General features: G+C 39.7%; 1 protein-coding gene across 7 annotated transcripts in view; it reads left to right on the forward strand.

Annotated features, from left to right (window-relative positions):
• The window catches only part of Utrn (utrophin), a 504577-nt gene that overhangs the window by 400640 nt on the left and 84223 nt on the right, over positions 1-19714 (forward strand). For all 7 annotated transcript variants that reach the window (XM_087911817.1, XM_087911819.1, XM_087911818.1 and 4 more), the window contains 4 exons: positions 4136-4404; positions 9280-9426; positions 12104-12182; positions 15059-15119. In XM_087911817.1, the coding sequence (XP_087767943.1) occupies positions 4136-4404; positions 9280-9426; positions 12104-12182; positions 15059-15119 (556 nt within the window). The remainder of the gene's footprint in view (positions 1-4135; positions 4405-9279; positions 9427-12103; positions 12183-15058; positions 15120-19714) is intronic.

A 19714-nucleotide genomic window follows, 5' to 3' on the forward strand; every position in this document is an offset into this window, starting at 1 on the left:
TTCCCCCTCTCTCTGTAGCCCAGGCTAGCCTCAAACTTCAAGGATAGAGATTATAGTCATGTGTCACCTTTTACTTTTTCCTAAAATCTGTGCCACAGTATAGACCTTATTTATTAAAACAGTAAAAAATGCAAAATATCCATGATGAGTGATAGGCTATAGAATATAGAATCAAATGAATCAAGACATGTAAATAATACATTTTGAATATAGTTCCACCTTCAAACTTTAGGTGGTTCAATGTCACGGCCTGAAAGGAGAGGCCTGGGGAGAGAAAGGATGAAGATATGTGCACAGGTGCACTCAGACACCAAGGGGAAGGTGAGGGGCATGGGAAGAGTTCTTTTGGCCTCAGAATTGCAGGCAAATGTACTTGGCTTTTTCCTACTGTTTCCCACTCTGGCATCAACCTCTGGTACTGCTTCTCAAATGCAAACTAGAATTCCCTCTTATGACTGAGCTCCCAGACTGCTTAGATTTAGTGACCATGTTCTACATGGGATCAACACATCCACCCGTCAGAGGGAAAACGTGTCTTCAGCTCCAGAACCAGAGCGTCAGTGTGTGTATTCCATGAGGCTATGCATGCCCTACTGGCAGGATACTGGGCTCCCTGGGGCAGTGTGGGCATCTCTCCAGGGATCTCTACCTGATGGGCTAAGTCAGCACACTGTCGTGTGGGTCTCTGACGTCAGCTTCTAGAAAGTCCAGTTTTAACCCGCCCTTAACCCGCCCTCAGCAGGGCTACTCGGTCAGGCTGATGACTGATCAAGATGCTTCTCCACACAGGGCTTCAGCATTTACCACAGAGATGCATGCATCCATTGATTTTCAGAAGGGAGGCTTTTGTTTTTATAAAGAATGCAGTCATTTCCCTCTAATTCTTTTCAACCTCTTTGAAGTTTTCTTTCTATCTCTTTCTCCCTCCTTCCTTCCTTCCTTCTTTCCTCAAATTGTCCTAACTTGATATTTCATATGTTACTTTATTTTACATGCCCTGCAAACACGGCTAGTTTTGTTTTCATTGTGTCTGGTATTCTGTTCTTGGCTTACAGCAGCTACTAAGGCTTACTGCAGTTCAATGTACTTGCGTTCTGACTGTGCTGAGCGGGCACAGGGTCTCTGTATTAAGCAGATGGTTTGGGGGAGCTGCTTGAGTGGGGATTATATGATAAACCTACAAAGGGCGCTCAAACAGAACAAGGTATACCTCTGTCCTGAGATAATAAAGCTGTGGATGCCTCTTTGTCATGTGTTTTTTAATGGTTGGCTCAGAAACAATTTTTACTCTATCCAAGAGAAACCATTGTGGGTATGCGGTCCTTTCTGGAACAGCTTGTTCTCTCTCTCTCTCTCCCTCCCTCCCTCCCTCTCTCTCCCTCCCTCCCTCTCTCCCTCTCTCTCCTTCCTTCCTTCCTTCCCTCCCTCCCTCCCTCTCTCTCCTTCCTTCCTTCCCTCCAGCCCTCCCTCCCTCCCTCCCTCTCTCTCCTTCCCTCTCTCCCTCCCTCTCTCTCCTTCCCTCCCTCTCCCCTCACTCCTTCCTTCCCTCCCTCCCTCCCATTCTCTTTCTATAATAGCCATAAAAACACAAATGCTTAAAATACATTCTTTGAAAAGCCCCAGTAACTTATTAACCAGCACAGGTGTAACCCTTGTAAAAGTTACCCCTGTCTCTCCTGAGGTTGCTGGGAATGAGATTTTCATCTCACACATAGCACTTTTATATTTATGTAAAAATAAAATATAGGTGTTATATTTAGCATTTTACAGGTGTCTTGGAGGTATAAGGATTTATATGAGGGTTTATATATTTTATGCCTTCTTAATGGCTTTCTGAAAGTTCTCTGCCCCCAGAGTCTAGCAGTTCTGAGGTGTTAGTTGTACCATTAGGTTCTCTCTCTAGGCTTCTTGGCTTACTACCCCGACTGTTTGAATTTCACTTATTATATTTTTGTTGAGGGGGGCGTCTAGTCCGGTATATTTGGGGTCTCCACCATTTTGATGCTTTCTTGTCTTCTTACCCTCAGCTTACCAACCGAGCAGTCATTTGACCGCCCAGTCCAAAGGTGTCGCTGGTTTGCAGCTGCTGGACTTGTTGTAGGTTATTTGGTTGCAGTCTAAGTTTTAGTGACTTAAATTATTCTGGAAACTTGGCCAAGCATACATAATCTGTCTTTAGACTGACTTTCAGATCACTTAACTGAGGGCAGGTAGGTAGGCAGATATATGATAAGGATGGATGTTCAGGACCAGACCTGCTCGCTTCGGTTCATTTTAGGACAAAGTTTATCTTCTGGCCACGTTGGAAAAACTTTATTTTCCCAAAGAAACATTTTGAGGCAAAGTAGAAATGTAGTTCATACTAAAAGGGGGGATGTTAGTGCAGATAAAGACCATGATGAGTCACCTTAAAACACTTAGAGTGACCAGTGACGGGAGACTGTAACCGGAGGCTTTTCCGCTTCCCACCCGGTCTCACAGCTGCTTATAAAATAATCACTCAGAGGCTATGGATTAATCATAATTGTTTAGCTGATGGCTCAGGCTTATTACTGGCTACCTCTACATATAAATTATTCCATATTTATTAATCTGCGCATCTCCACATGGCCTTTGATTTACCGTAGATGCCCTGACGTCTTGCTCCTCCTGTGGCTGCTGGCATCTCCCTCGACTCTGCCTTCTTTCTCCCTATATTCAGTTTGGCTTTCCTGCCTGGTGCTATTCTGCCTGACTATTGACCAGTATTGGCCGAATCAGCTTTATTCATCAGCCAATAAAATCAGCGCATATTTGCAGCCTACAGAAGGATGTCCCACATCAGGCGACCGCATCCCTGCAGCCGTCCTGTTCCAAGCATTTGCTACAGTATTCTGTACATTGTGAGGCCATTAGCACTTTGTTACGACAGGAACTTTGTGTCCAATGAGCTTGCCACCCTAAGCTCATATCAGGACTCTATCCATATTCCCTACAGGCTGATCTGTGATACTTGGGAGTTCGGAGCAAATAAATGTGCTTTTGATTTCTGATCTTTATCTCTGGCTTAGGATGAGTTTATCTGTAACCCTACCTTCAGTCCAGGAGTATGTGTATGCACACCTTTCTGATATCAACCTGCTTCTTGCCCTGGCTGTGTGGTTTTGACCTGTGTCTCTGTTTCTGGGGGAAGACTAGAAGTTGCACTCAAACCAGCTCGATAGGGAAAAGGGGATCCCTACATTCGCGGGTGGTTTAGTCCCGGGTGTTCTGTGCTGCATACCTGGTTGGCCTGCTGGGCAAGTTACTCTGTCAGTGGGATTCTGTTGTCCTCGTCTTCTTTGTTCACTGTCCCTGGCCCTGGGCTTTGGGTCTGACATTGGTCTTTGTATTTTTTTCTTCACTCCTGGATTGTCACTCTTTCAGCCAGCCTTGCTTGTGCCTGCCCCTGCTGTTGGAAAGGCTTGGTTTATTTCTTCAACACACACAGTCCCCTTGACTCTGTCAAGGATGGTCCTTGTAATTGTGCAGTCTTCCTAGTGAAATGTGGATAAACACTCTGTTTTGGTAGCTCTGATCTTCAGAAAATGCCGTTTGTTACAAGTGAACAGCCAGGCAAATTCAAGGATGATGAAGTCTTTCAGATGGCATATGCCTTCAGTTTGTTCTTTAGAGAAACACGATGAATTATCTTATATTCTGAGAATTTTTCTCCATAACTTAAAGCTATTCTCTGTTAATTATGCTTCTAATTTTTCTTGAGAACAATGAAGTGAAAAACTGTCTTTGAATTTTTACATAAGTAAATTTATGGTAAAGAAAAAATGTTTTCTTTCTTGAGGTATCTCGATACATTTCAAGACTTTCAAGTGTCAAAGTATTACAGTTCAGAAGTCACCATGAACCATCAACCATTTACTAATCTGGGCAACCATTTTTTTCCCCTTTTGACTGTTTAGATGTATGTTTAGAGTGTCTAGACTATGCCTTACTAGTAAAAAAAAAAAAGTAATTTTTTTTTCTTTCTTTGCCCCTTATAACTCAGTGTCTGTTTACCCTTAGAGACCCTTTTAAGGGTGAGATTCATACTTGGATATGAAGATGAATGACTAACAGACTAAACATCGACGCTCTGCCTTCTATTTTTTAATCACAGAGTTGACTCCTGAAGAGAGAGCCCAAAAGATCGCCAAGGCTATGCGCAAACAGTCTTCTGAAGTCAAGGAGAAGTGGGAGAGTCTAAACGCTGTGACAAGCAACTGGCAGAAGCAAGTGGGAAAGGCGTTAGAGAAACTTCGAGACCTGCAGGGAGCCATGGATGACCTGGATGCAGACATGAAGGAGGCGGAGGCTGTGCGGAATGGCTGGAAGCCCGTGGGAGACCTGCTCATAGACTCTCTGCAGGATCACATAGATAAAACCATGGTCAGCACCATTGCCTTTGACAAAGGCTATTTAAGGAAGGTTTTATTGTGGCATGGAGCACAAATAATGAGGCCCACATACAGAAATCATTATAAGGGATTCTAATAAAGCTGACACCACTTCAGCTCCCCACCCAAGTCTGGAATCTTGGCAGATGTTTTCCATATGTGCCATTCTCCCAGAAAACACTAAGATGCCTTTTATAATAATTCAGCTTGTTTAAACATTCTTAAAATTCCAGTTGAGCATCCCCAAATAGTGTAGGTTAGGTTTACCTATTTAAAACAAAACAAAGCAAGACCTCCCCCAACTTTTAAACTTCACTTGGTTTCCCAATATGTTCTCCAATTTGTTTTCTTTATTTCCCATTCATTTGTTAAATAAATTGAGTGTTTATTTTTTAATTATTCCCATAGCCTAGATTTAACAGAATCGTACCCATGTGGTACAGCCTACAGGTTCTGTCTCCTAGACACTGGTGGTTGGATTTAGAGGTTTAATAAAAAAACAAACTGCTTTCATAGGAATTCTCATCTATAATTTCTATCTTATTGTCTGAGTAAATGAAAAATGAATTTAGTTATAAATTTCTTTTGTAATCAGAATTACCCGAGGTTAAGGATATTAGTTCTATGGTGTAAATCTACTTAGGTTGTTCGTATTCTATAACATCTTCAGGGAGAAAAAGTAATGAAATTTAGGCAGTAAAAAGCACGCATTACAACTTGCGAGTATAGCAAGGTTTGTATAGTCATGAATCATGCCAGAGGATGAGCCATGAGAAACTCAGAAGGGATGAGTCCAGTGCTATCTATCATGCATGGGATTTTTATTGCAAAAGGTACACATCTTTTGTTCACAGACTGGGTAGCATCCTTTCTTTATATGAATGTGGCTGAGTGGAAAGACAAGCTCTGGAAAATTAACTAAATACTTGAGACAGTGACATAAGTAAATACCTGTATTATGTACAGAGGAGTAGCAATGGCTAGCATTTATGAAGGCTTCTTATTACCTGCTAAGAACTGTTCTTAGTCATTTCGTGTGAATGTTTCTTTCAGTCCTCACACCAACAACCCAACAAGGTGGGTATTATTTCATGAAAATATTGCTCAATCCCACATAGCTAGGGAAGAGGTAAAGTGCTTGTGGTGTTTTTTTTTTTCTTAAATGTTCTTTTTTTGCACTGTAGAGACCTCTTTCATTCTAATGGTGCTAAACACAACCTTGACCAAGCCTTTGAATTTAAACCCTCTAAATTTTAAACACTTTTACATTTAAAGCAGGCGTTACAAAGAATATTAGTGTTTGCTATTTTTGACGGATGTTTTTCTGGCTACTCAGTGAATTAGTTAGGCCTCTCCAAAACCTATAGTATCCTAAAATGCTTTCCCCTGGATATGTGCTAATTTCAAACAGTCTAAGAAAAACATAAGTGTTAGTTTATCAGTGCATCTTTTTCCAAAACTGAGCACTTCTTATATTTCTTCCTATTTATTTTAGGTAGTGTGGATTGTATTTGAGGCCTTGTATATTCTGGGCAAATGCATTACCATTCAACATATTTTTCATTTTGGAGTTGAGGTCTTGCTAAGGTGTCTGAGCTAGTCTCAAACTCACTCAGTAGCCCCAATAGGCCTTCGTCCTGAGCCTTCCTGCCTCAATCTCCCAAATCTCTGGGCTTGCAGACCTTTGGTACCAGGCCTGGCTTAATTAATTTTAAACACTGAAAAATCTTTTAATGCTTTACAATATGCAAATAGCATCAAAAAACGATAACAAAATGCTTCTAGATTTGAGTGAGAATTTACCCATTTGAATTTGAAAGTATCACTTTTAAATTTGGGATGATTCCTGTTGACAAAACCAAAAATTTATAGCCGGAGGGGTTGAAAAAAAATCCAACAGTTTGGTAATTGTTAATCTTATTTAATTAAAGGAATCTCTATCCTCTCCAGTCATATCCTTTTGTTCTTAATCTACTTAAGTGGGAAGAAAAAAAACAATTAATAGTCTAATGGGAAGAAATAAATTGGATTAAAATACTTTTACATCCTAGGAGGTAAAGGATTAAAAATTGAAGTCTTACTAAATGACATAAATTCAACATCTGTGATATTTTGAATGTACACTATGTATCCCATATAGTACTGATAATACATGGGGAGGTAAAACTCAGTACTGGAAAAATCCTAAATATTAGTGAACATGTCGAAGCAGTACTGGAAGGTAAGATCTCCAGGAATAATGAGATAACTTCAGGTGCTAAAGTTATCTTTAATAATGCCATTTTCTGTGCCTCCACCGTCTAGTCCCAGACGGCTGTGAGACGCACACCTGCCAACAGCCTAACGAACACCTTTGATAGCGGCAGATGTTTCTGTTTTTATAGCTACGAGGGCCATGTAGACTCTTATTCTCTTATAGGAAAAGTGCAGTCAAAACATGATAAATTACTCCTTTATACAGGAACACATGGCAGTTCTGAAGCCATTTATAACTCGATTTATTTCAAGTCCCTTAATTTGGAAAGTCTTAAAAGGCAAAAGATAAACTTCCTTGATAGAAAGGTTCCCCATTGCCATAAAACATCTCACCATAAAGTGAAAACAAAGCCCGGAAGACTTCGCCTGTCAAACCACTTTCAATGTTTCCACCCATGGAATCTAACAGGAAAAAAAGGAAAAAAGGGGAATCTTTACACAGTAAAAAATTAAACTTATTGTTCCTTAAGATAAAAACAAAAAACGAAACAAATAAAAACACACCTGACTTGAAGGGAGGATGTAATACTAAAACTCTTTTACCATCTGTTGAAATAAAACTGGTTATTATTTTAAAATTATAAAACTATCAAATAGCATATTAATCTTAATCTTTAATACCTCCAGACTGAAAGGATGTAGATTTTAAAACCTGGATCCAGTTTTTGGGCCTTTGCAGGTAACCATGAAAGAGAGTATTACTATATCGAACTGAAAGTATTGGTTAAGAACCCTAGAAACACTTGAGTTTTGGCATTTCTGCCCTGCTGTCTCTGAGGGAATCTGGATTTCTTCTGAGTCCAGGCGGAAAAGCTCCCAGTCTTGCCCTAACCCACACTGCACTCGGTCCCCATCTGTGTTAATTGTTAATTCTTTACACCCACCAGACCTGTAGCTATGTGACTGCATGTCTGCGAACTGGATTTGTACATCTGTCTTCATGACACATTGGGCCGTATTTAGATGTCCCAAATCGATAGGGACAGGAAAAATAAAAACCCTGCAAATCAAATTCTTTCTCTTCCGTATTGTGGCAGGTCACGTGTCTTTTAGTGCTCCCCCTCTTCTGTCTTCTTTCGATTCATTGCTGTCTGCTGAGGTTAGAAGTAGATCTGACCAAGCACCTGTTGACATCCATGGATTCAAATATCAGCCATATACTGCTGTCTCTGACACCTTGATTTACCATGCTGGTTTCAGGCTCAAGACCTCTTCTGGTAGTTTGTTCTTCACCTCTCCTTTGGACTTATCCACCTACCTTTGGACATGGTCAAGAATTTTAAAACACTAGAGTATATTCTCTGATTTTTTTTTTTTTGAAGAAAAAAAGATTCCTGGGTATTGGATCTTAGCAACAGTTGTATTTCAGGATAGATTATAGGGGAGGCAAAATTTTATCTCTGCCCTCTTAGACTTGTCATCCGGTCCTAAAAATCTGACATAAGACGGAACAGCAAAGGTAGATTCTGTTCTTTAGTGTAATATCAGAAAGAAACCTGATGAATACTGTAGCGTGTTTGTATGTGTGTGTCTGTGTGTGCATGTGTGCACATGCATGTGTGCTGAATGTAGGGAAGTGTCACTTCTCCAACAGTTTCCTTGGGACAGGAAGACTGTAAATGCTAACAGTGGTAAAGAACCGAAATCTGAGATGTCCAGCAGTGGCTTTGGAATGGCTCTGAGCACTCAGAACAGCCCTGCCATGACACTTGGTTTGTGTGTTTTGACATGTGCTAGTTGAAAGTCATGCTTAGGCTGGAGACACCAAACAGGAAGTTCCACTGATGCAGGGATGGGGTCTCCAGGCAAGGTTGCAGAGAGGTAAATGCCCTAGCTGAGTCATTTAAGGGTTTAGGGGGACTAGGCAAAGATTTTGTCAGAGAAAGGGAACCAGTACTTTAGACAGGTGGGAGTCTGTGGAGAAAGGAGAATAATTACTATATCATTATTTTGTGTGTCGCATTGACCAGTGGTCACTCTTCACATGCTTGGCCAGTGTATACAGCTTTTACCTGTCTGCGCTGTACCCAGAGATCGCAGTTCAGTTCTGAGACTCATCCATAGCTTTTCTATTGTACTCTACTCTTCCTGGTCCTCCCAGAGCACAGACTGTGATCACAGCAGGATGTGGGCAACAGAGCTCTCCTCTCCAGTATTCAATAACCATAGCTCGGCGATGAGAAACGCTCTTCTCATTGGCCGCCTAACCTAAACGTGACTGAGTTCAAGCAATTTGTTGCATCAGGTGAAAAAGGGGAGTAAGGCAGCCAAGTTATGATAGAAACAAAGGAAAAAGTATGAAAGTAAATTAGAATCAAGTCTAGCAACAATAGAGTGGGCAATGCTCTGCACATAACAGAGGCTATACAGAAATGTTTAGCTGCTCAGATGAGTTTGCCACTTGAGTTTTCTCTTTACCCACACACTTCGATGCTTGGGGAGTATCTGGATATATGTTTTATTAAAGGCCTGATCTAGCCAACTGCCGTCAAGAGGCATCTTTGCTTGATGGCCTCACCGTAGCCTTCCCATGGTCTTTGGTAGGAAGATGGCAACCCTGACTTTTGTTAGTCTCCTCCAGTGACATTTTAAAACATCTGTTTTCTACCAGGCGTTTAGAGAAGAAATCGCACCAATCAACCTAAAAGTTAAAACAATGAATGATCTGTCCAGTCAGCTATCTCCACTTGACCTGCATCCATCTCTAAAGATGTCTCGCCAGCTGGATGACCTTAATATGCGATGGAAACTTCTCCAGGTACCAGCTTAGACCCTTCAGAATGCTATCGAACCCTGCCTAAAGAATAAGGAAGGGCACTGGAAATGTCAGGAGGCTGTGCAATTGTTGATTTGCATTTAGTTTCCTTGTGTACCAGTTCTTTGCATTTTTTTTTTGATGTGGAGACCGTTCTGTAAAACGTGCACAGACTGAAGATCTTGGATAGTCTTTACAACGTACTTCACTTTCGACACATGTATTTTCTCTTCTTTCTCTTCACTGTAGTATTTGATAAATCTTTAAGTATTTGATAATGAATTTAACGAGCATCACATCAGATATTTGCCTTTCTATGTCTTGAATCCTACGGATTTTAGCATAATTTATATATACTTTCTATATGCATAATTTATATATACTTTCTGATGCTTATAGAAAATTATGCAAAATCCAAGGAATTGTGGAAATCGGAGTCTATAGTCTACCACAGAAGTATTTGTTCTATAGTGGCTTGTTCAGGAGGCATTTTCTTGCCTTTATTATGTATTCCATTTCTTTTGGAAGGTTACAAAGCTTTTGTCCTTTCATGACATATTGCTCACTATTCAGGGACTTACTCCGTCCTTACAGAAAGCACACCTGCACCCTAGTTCCTAGAACTGACCTTCCCAAAGGCAGTTGTTTTGGTGGCTTGCTTGTAGACTCCAAGCTTGTAGACTCCAGGCTTGTAGACTCCAGATTTAACTGAGCTAGGACTCACTAGTGTTCCCAGGTATGAGCACTGGCTGACTACTGTCCATGCCAGGCAGGCATCCATGGTACAAAGGATCTATGACGCATTCAGCATCCACCTGCTAGGAGCCAGAACAACTCTGCCTTTCTGCTGAAAATTAGCAAGGGTTGGTATGACTAGGGAGTGACAGTAAATAATTCTGGCGCATTTCTCTAAAATATGACACCTAATAAGGCAAATGGACGATTTCATTTTATTTTAAAAGTATGATACATTTTAATTAATGTTTCTTGTATTAATCCCAACATCAAAATGCCCAATGAGGTCCCTGAGGGGGCTTAGTAGGTAAATCCATTTGCTGACAAACTGAAGTTTGCTACCAATAACCCACAGGGCAGAAAGAAAGAACCAAAAAGTTGCACCATGACACCTAGGTCCCACACTCACTCCTGAATATTTTTTAATTTAATGGTACTTAATTTCTTAATGAAACTGAAGATCCAAAATGTGAATATTCCGTATTTGACAGTCTTTCCTATTATTGTGAAGAATGTCAATAATCTGGGATTAGTCGGGCAAATCATATTAAATTTGTAAGTGTTCAGAGAAATGTTTGAACTTCCTTCTCTTTTCTTCTCCTCCATTCCTCTGCATCATTATCTTCCATTATACTCATTTGAAGATTGCTCTTCCTGGCTTTCTGATTTCCTTTCAGCCTTGCCTCTGTTATCGCTATCTCTAAAGACAGCAGACTACATGTTATATTTGAAGGGAAGCGTTCGTTCTTCCAGCCTTATCTTTGATCCTGGTAGTTACTAGAGTTCAGGCATAAGTCATGGATAGGAGAAATCCATCCTAGCAGTCAGTGCTGTTAAATTTCAGGAACAGCAGCTCACCTGCTCATAAAATATGACATTTGAGTATCTGTCATAATGAATAAAGTCTATTCTGGTGCAATTCATGTAACTACCCAGGAGAAACCTGAGCTGCCCAGCGAGCTAGACAAGCGCAGGTTTTATTTACAGGTAGCTGGAAATGAAATTGCCCATCTAAATGGAACAGCTCACCAGTACTGCAGAGAAAAATACCGGGGGAAAGGAAATGGAAATGTCAGAAGGCTGTGTGCAACTGTTGTTGGTCTGCATCTGGTTTCATGGTGTCATAGCTGTGTGTTTGTAATGTGGGGCAGACTAACCATGGAATGCATACTAACAGATTTAGAAGGTAGTAATAAACTGGGCCATGCTGAATACGCATTGCAACTACCGTAAGAGATGCTCGGGGATTCATCTTTTGATAGGGATCATCAGATGCAAGCTTGTAGGAAATTCAGAAAACATTTCATACCCTTCTTCGTATTTTCTATCTCTCACATTTATCTATCTACATCAATATATCCATCTATCATCTATCTAAATGCCTGTCTCCCCATCCTCCATCCATTTGTCTTTTCCTTAGAGCTTCATTTTTTCACACACACTGGCACTTTTTACTATCTTTCTTACAAAAAAGGGATAGATATGGGTTCTCCCCATGGCCACATCTTAACCTAAGCTCTCTAGAAGCACTCTTCCTGAGGGGAAATGAAATTGAACAGTTTTTAAGCATAGATCTGGCCCCAGATGGCCAAAGTATGAATATTCAAGTTGTTTTGACTAGTTGTAGCCTGGGGGAACTTTCTTGTGTCTCAGTTTCTTTATATCTGAAATGATGACCATAATAATATTTAGTCAATGAGACTATTTATAGACTTAAAGTTTATATAAATAGTTTAGAAGTATGTCTGGCTTTCGTTACCACTATTTAATGTCAGAAGTTGATTTTCATATCCCCGCATTAGTAAGAAACAAAGAGGAAGATTCTGCCCAAACAATATGAATCGATTGAGCAACAGCATCACTTGATGCAGTAATTAAACCGAGGATCTTATGAAAACCATTATCTTAAAGTCAATAATTTCACCGGACTTGTGCTTGTGTGCAGGTTTCTGTGGACGATCGCCTCAAACAGCTCCAGGAAGCCCACAGAGATTTTGGGCCATCTTCCCAACACTTTCTGTCAAGTAAGTATGAGTAAATTTGAGTGAACTTGTCAATTAAAAGTATTAGCAAATTCCTTTAGTTCTGCCCAAGAAGCTATATTCTTTGACATAACTACAATTAGAATAAATATGTGTTTGAGAAGATATTCATGAAATAATATGTACTGCTTATGAAATACAGTATGCAAATTTGTTTGTCTTTAGATATGTTTTCTCATATAAACATTGGTTATGATAGCTAATATGGTATAATATCATTGCTTGATCATACAAGGGTTGTGGACTTTTCATGCCAAAAATTTATTCTTTAACATTTTGAATTAGTGTTCTGCCATTTACAAAAAATATGCTTAGTTTTTTTGAGCTGCATATGCATTTTAAATTGCTAACATACAGGACCCTAAATGAGAAAATTTTGATTTACTAGGCTTATGGTATCTGTGTGGAAGCCTTTCTTGTGGGCAGATGTTACAGATTGAGTGTTGCACATAGACAGAGTTAATGGAGCATCCTCTAAGTGGAATTTTTAATTTTATGCATACTTCATAAGGATTCAAATAAATAATTTCGAACCCTGTCTTATTTATCATTTACCATTAAGAATATTTAAGAATGTTGAATTTTGAAAGTCCTGGGTTGAGTATAATTTCTGTCTTTTACCAGACCTGAGACGTTTTTGAAAGTTAATTTCTTGGTCTTTGTTTACCTCTTTACTCAGCTGGCCTTAAGAATTAAATGCAAAAGTTTGTCAAATTATACAAAGCAGCCAATCCACATCTTGGCACAGATGTTTTTAGCACATATTAATGCCTTTCCTTTTATTTCCTATGGCAAGTATATGGACGAAAACAAGTTGTGTAATTTAATTCTATCTAAATAAATTTTAAGCTCAAGGCCAAGGATATTTCTCAATTTTGGTAACTTTATTTTATCTAGAACCATAGAGAAAGGTGAAGTTGAAGTTCATGCCTCTTGACTAAGTTGATTCCATTGATACTGTATTGTATTGTATTTTTGTCTCTGAGATAAAACTAGGAACCTGAGCCAAAGGTCAGAGTTCGCGTTCACATTCTTGAGAAGTATAATGAATCATTTTCTGTCCTCTAAATCTATCACACACCCGTATTTGGTTCCTAAACTGAGTCTGTCTATGTTTGTATCCGAGTGATACACAGCCCTTTGTAGTGAGTAGGGATGGATTTTTTAAAATGATTAACATATGGATGTCATTATTGTTGAAATAAATAGGCATTTGTTATACTCATTAGATAGTAAGTATTATTATTTCTAAATCCTATCGAATATGCCAAGACTAAATTCATAAGGAATTTCTAAATAATTGAGATTCTCTTTCTAGTTTAAATGATCAGTTATCTGTTAATATTTTTGAAGCCCTAACTTTTTACCCGGCCACCTCTCCCATGGAAATCTAGCTCAGGGTCCTGAAGACAGGAAGTGTTGTAGGATTGGCATACACTTTGTGGTGCAAAGCACATGACCTTTCAGTGTTTCACAGCTGACAGTCCAAGAAGCTTGCTTGTTCAAATCAATAATTATTAAATACATGAAGCAGTGTGAGTGCAATTCCAATTAGTATATTTAATAGTTCTTCTCCCTTGCTGCTTAGAGTCTTCAGCTTGATTGTGTTTCTTGGACTTTATCTGTGGTTACTAAAGAAACCTGTACCTTGAGGCACATAATAAAACCTGACCTGTTAGCCTGGGGCCAACACTAAAATGAGGCCGACTCTCCAGAGAAATCTAGTATACTCATTTCCATGTTCGTTTGTGAACTTCTACAGACACAGAAAAATGAGTGCTTGCCTTTCATCGAGACGGGAGCAAATGTTAAGGAGGCAGTTTGCTGAATCAGTGTTTGGAAAGGTTGTGTGTGAACTGTACCACTGATTTACTAGGTATCCTTAGGACTGTTATTTTTGTCTCAGTGTACTAAGCTTCCTCTCTATCAAATTCAAAGTCAGAGTGTGGATCTTGCTGCCTTTTTAAAACTAAAATATGGATTGGAAAAGTTTGGCAAAGTTTAGAATGTTACAGATTTGTCAGGTATCATTGCGCCAAGAAATTAAGAAAAAAAAATGGTGACACATGTCTACGTGATGTCTAATGATACTTGCAAAATTTTATTTCGGTTTTCCTGATAGCTTGCTTAGCAGAGTCCCTCTGGCTCTGACGTCATGTGGGATATTCTACTTAATAAGTTTTTAAATACTTGATTTACTAAGACAGTCATGTATTTTTGCAAGTAATCAGTGACCAGAATTGTGAAAAATGAAGTATTTCCATTAAAAGGCAGAGCATCCCAACCATAATGATTTCTACTACAATCATGGAAACCTGTGTTCTGTATAGTGAAGATGAAAATAAGTATTTAAGAGACTTTTTCGAGAATTGGCTTGGCTCATAAATACCCTTGCCTATTTTTTATGTTGAGTTTTCTTTATAAGACCTTATTATTGAGTACCATCTGTTCTTAATAGCTATGCGTATGAATATGGTACAAGTTGAAGAATATTATTAGTGATGTAGAAATTCAGTCTTGAGAATTATGGGTTTTAATCTGAATATTCAGTGCATAGCAAAGTAGCTTGCAGATGGCACCGAGTTCTGTGTTGTAATGGTTATGAACAATAACTGGATTCTGGGAGAGTTTCCATCAACAGGTTTCGACAGAATCGCCTCTGGAAGTTGAGTCTTGGTTCTTTCCTCACTCACATGAATCTTTAAAGTTGTTCTGTTTGGCCTCGAGGTTTTCCTAATTGCAGGAATCCAGCTTAGGGCCAGAGCAGCTCTCTCAGGATCTGCTTTGAAATGTGTTCAGTTGTTTTGTATTAAGGTGTAAGACTTGCTGCTTCCAGTAACTTCTCTTTGTTTCCCCAGCTTCTGTCCAGCTGCCCTGGCAACGATCCATTTCGCATAATAAAGTGCCCTATTACATCAAGTAAGTTGATTGCAGTTCTCCTTTAAGTACTAAGAAAATAAATTTTTACCAAATAGCTTAAGAACTCTTCCTCCCCTGTAACTTGTTTTGTTTTTATTGGGATTTGTTGGTGGTGGTGTGGTGGTGGTTGTTGTTGTTGTGATCCTTGTTTTGAGACAAGGTCTCACTATGTAGTCCTGACTGTCCTGGAACTCTTTTGTAGACCAGACAGGCTTTGAACTCACGGAGAGTCACCCAGCCTCTGCTTCTCAAGTGCTGGAATTAAAGATGTGTATCACCAAACCCAATTCTCTGTACTTTTAAAAACAAAATTTAACCCTGTTACCTAGAGGAAGCTATGCATGATTAACAGTGGCAAGAAATTAGTTTCAAAATCAGAGAGTTGTCGTTCATCAAGTTTTCCTGGACTTGGGGAAAGGTAGCTGAGTTACTCTTTTTTCCCCCCACAATTATCAACCTCTTCTTCCTCCTTGTCCACCTTATCATCATGATAAGATTTTTTTTTCAGCCTAGTTTCCCTTTTCTGTTTCTTCTTATGTGCCGTTTTCTGAGTCCTGTCTAGTTTGCACGCCATCTTATGATGCCGATCCTCGGCTTACTCTGTATTTTGTCACAGACTGGAATGATAAATTGCTACTATTATCCCTAGAAGTGTAAGTTAGTGAAGCAGTTGATTTACAATGCAATCTAGCACTAAGCATTGTCATCGACCCTATTATGTGTAAGGAGAACCAGATCGTAATTCTGAGCGTGTGCCCTGGGTATCAAAAGACAGCTGTGGCTCACGTTAGCAAGTTGGATAAAAAAATCTCTTTACCAAAGTTTCTTTGTATCGTGCCTGAAACAAAGTGTGGTCCCTTGAAACCCTACGCCAACTCTAATTGACTTGTCTGATCTTCCTTTTGGAAAAGCTTGTGAAGACAGTATTGCGCTTCTTAATGGACCTTTCCTTCTATCCTAAAATCCATCCTCATTTTAAAAACAAATTTGATTGTCATCATCTATAAAAGTATATTAAATAATATGTGTTATATTGCTTTATGAGAATGTAACTCCTTTAAAGATGTCCAATTTTAAAACCCTGGAACACGGAATATGTTGGGTTGCTCAGCCGGGTAGTCCCCAGAATGTAGATCACCATAGGCAGATTACCCTGATAGAGTCAGTAACATCATGGAGGCTTAGAGAAGAAAGAGAGCAGCAAGGAGAGGCCAGACTTAGAGAGGAAATTACAGATGCAGCATTGGAGATGGAAAAAGAGAAATGTAATCCTGGGATATGGACGCTGCCAAGAGGCTGGAAAAAGAAGGGGAGTGGGGTCCTTTTAGGCCTCCCAGAGGGGAACACATCCATGCCAGACTCAGTGCCAGCCTTCGGAAGATTTGTGTGCCAGCATTAGAAAATGAGTATATACACAGTCCCAAGTCTTATAATTTCATAAAGATTGATTAGAGTTAATTAATGGATTGGAGTCCTCTATAATCAGATTTTTTTTTAATGTAAGATTGATCTAGTATAAAGAAGTTTATTTTCACTGGATAAAGATAATAGGAAATATCTTACTCAGTGAAGCTTACACACTGATTTTTTTTTTTGCTTTTTGTGTTTGTGTGTGTGTGCATGTGGAGCAGGGGACGGACTGCTATAGCTCACCTTTAGAATAAATACTGCTGTTAGCTGAAGAATATCTGTTTGTCCACATCACATATAGATGACCAGGAATTAAGTAGTGGTCAAACTTCCTCTAAACCTAGAGTTTATATTGGAATCTGGTGGGAGATTACTCTGACTCAGACTCAGTTCTTATGGAGAGAAAATATGGAGGAGAAAAGTTAGGTTATCTGACATCTTCTTGCTTGGTCATAACCAACACTGGAAAAATAATATAAAATGCAGCAGTGGCATTCTTTAATGATGTTCTTTAGGAGTAAACCTTCCTATAATGTGCTCTGTTTCTTTAGTACATATCAGAATTTCTTTATTTTCTTTCTTTCTTTCTTTCTTTTTAGTAATTATTTGGCACTCTCACACATGCATTCTGGCCATATTCATCTCCCAATTCTCTCTTAACCTCTTCCTCATTTTCTTAAATACATGTAGATTTAGTGTTAAATATCTTTCAAGGTTTTCACAATTTAGAGCAAATTCTCCTAGTTTTATGAAACGTATTTACCTGGCATTTTTTCATTAGTTATCCTGTTACGCAGCTTTCTAGTTTATTTCCCCATGGAAAAGGGAACAATAAACTTGGGAGGTTGAATTAGGTAGCCAGTATTTCACATGGAGAATTCTTATGAAAGCCAAATTTAATCCTCAGATAAACTCATAAGCAAGTAAATGATAAACGAAAAGGCTTTTAATGTGTACTTTCCTTTGCATGCCTGTACAAATAAGTAGAAGAAAAATGTTAAAAACCTATTTAGCATTATTGTCACAGTATTAGAATTTCCTGGGGCAAATTGAGTGAATTAATTCAGCCAACAGAAAATAGTATTCAAGTGGAAACTTTAACTTTACGTTTTAATACATATAATGCTGGAGTACAGCTAGAGGACTTGAAAGGAGAAGTCAAATTATTTATAGTTTGTATCTTAATTGTATAGGTTAATTAAAATATATATTATGCAAATCAAGGTGTCTCTTTATTAACATTTTGAAGTGCTCTGCAGTGAGTGACATGTTTTTAAGAGTGGCAGAATATAGATCTGAAATGTAAGGGCATGTCTAGGTGGCATGAATCTTTGTTAATGACTGTGTTAGTCAGGTTTCAGTCGCAGTAACGAATGCCTGAGATGAAATAAATAAGCCCATAAAGGCAAACAGGCCAAATCAAGCTGCAGTCCTGAAGCCCAGTCTCAATGGATGCATCTACAAACACTCCCTCACCTAAGGCTCAGAGAACATCGCAGAAGAGCGAGTGGAAAGATCGTAAGAGCCAAGGGATCAGGGAGTTTGTTGTGAGATTGTGTCTCCTAGTAACATTAGAAGATACACCCATAAAGTCTTACCAGCATGTCTGCCCAAACATGAGCTGAACAAGGATGAAGCCAATGGGCATGCTAAAGTGGATGGGGGAAAATCTGCATTGCCTTCACCCTACACAGAGAACTATGGGCAACTGAGGAAAGCTGGGAGCGGGAGACTTGGCTCTTTTCAGGGAAGAACATGCATACTAATTGATTGTCCAGTGCCAAACAGTCAGCCCTGAAAACATAACATACAAGCAATATTATATAGACTCAACAGCTTATATTTAGGAATATGTGTATGTGTAGGCATACATACATATATGCGTCACGCAATAACAAGTAGTGAAAAAGAGGCCATGATTTTGAAGGAGAGTGAGGAGGGGTATATGGGAAATTTTGGAGGGAGGAATGTTATCATACTCTCATAAATAATTGAAAATAGATATATATCTTAATTAAGGTTTCCATTGCTGTGAAGAAACACCACGACCACAGCAGCCCTTATATGGAAAACATTTAATTGGGGCTGGCCTACAGTTCAGAGGTTAGTTCACTATTGTCAATGGTAGGGGGCATTGAGGCATGCAGACAGACATGGTGATGGTGAAGGAGTTGAGTTCTACATCTAGATTGGCAGACCACAGGAAGACCAAAAGAGCCACTGGGTCTTGTTTGAGCTTCTGAATCCTCAAAGTCCACCCCCAGTGACAAACTTCCTCCAACAAGGTCACACCTACTCCACTCCTAATAGTGCTACTACTTGTGAGCCTATGGGGGCCATTTGCATTGAAACCACCACAGTCCATAAAATGAAAAGGGGGGAGAAACTCAAAAAAAAAGGAAGAAAGAAAAGAAAAACAGGTTATTTTTAGCTTACATTTCTGGATGTTCCAAGGCATAGTTAGTTGTTCCTGGTGCTTTGTTGCCTATTAACAAGAAACATGCCACAGAAGATGCCTGCAGAAGAGCAGTACCTCTCAACCCCTCCTCTCATAGCCAGGCAGCCAAAGACAGGAAGAGAAGAGAAAGGAACTTCAATGTCCCACCAGGCCCTACCAGGCGCCACCAGGCTTCACCAGGTTCACCAGGCCCTACCAGGCCCCACCAGGTCCACCAGGCCCCACCAGGCCCCACCAGGCCCCACCAGGTCCACCAGGTCCACCAGGCCCTCCAAGGCCCAACAAGGCCCCACCAAGCCTTACCAGGCCCACCAGGCCTCACCAGGCCCACCAGGCCCCACCAGGCCCCAGGTCTTACAGGTTTCATAGCTTCCCAATAATGCAACCTCAGGGAGCAAGCCTTGAACACAACCTGGGTGGGCAGAAGAGTCAGCAGCCAGACTACAGCTGTGTCTTACGTTGATGCGCATCTCTGAGCTGTATTTGCTCTCTAGAAAGGAGACTTTCCAAAACAAATGTTTATTTTTTTCTAAGACGGTTCAGTGGCAGCTCACCTTACTCTCTAAGTTTAGAAAGTTTGATCTTGACTTTGAAATATCCCTCACTATGCTAAAGGGTTGGCTTGGACTTTCTCTACTGTCACACGTATTGATGTTTCTTTCATGTTGTCATACTCCATCTTTGTGTAGATCTACATTGAATATTTTCTTTAGTCTGTCTCCTCTCC

Source organism: Myodes glareolus, chromosome 1, assembly GCF_982192425.1.
Source record: "Myodes glareolus chromosome 1, mMyoGla1.1, whole genome shotgun sequence".
Lineage (NCBI taxonomy): Eukaryota > Metazoa > Chordata > Mammalia > Rodentia > Cricetidae > Myodes > Myodes glareolus.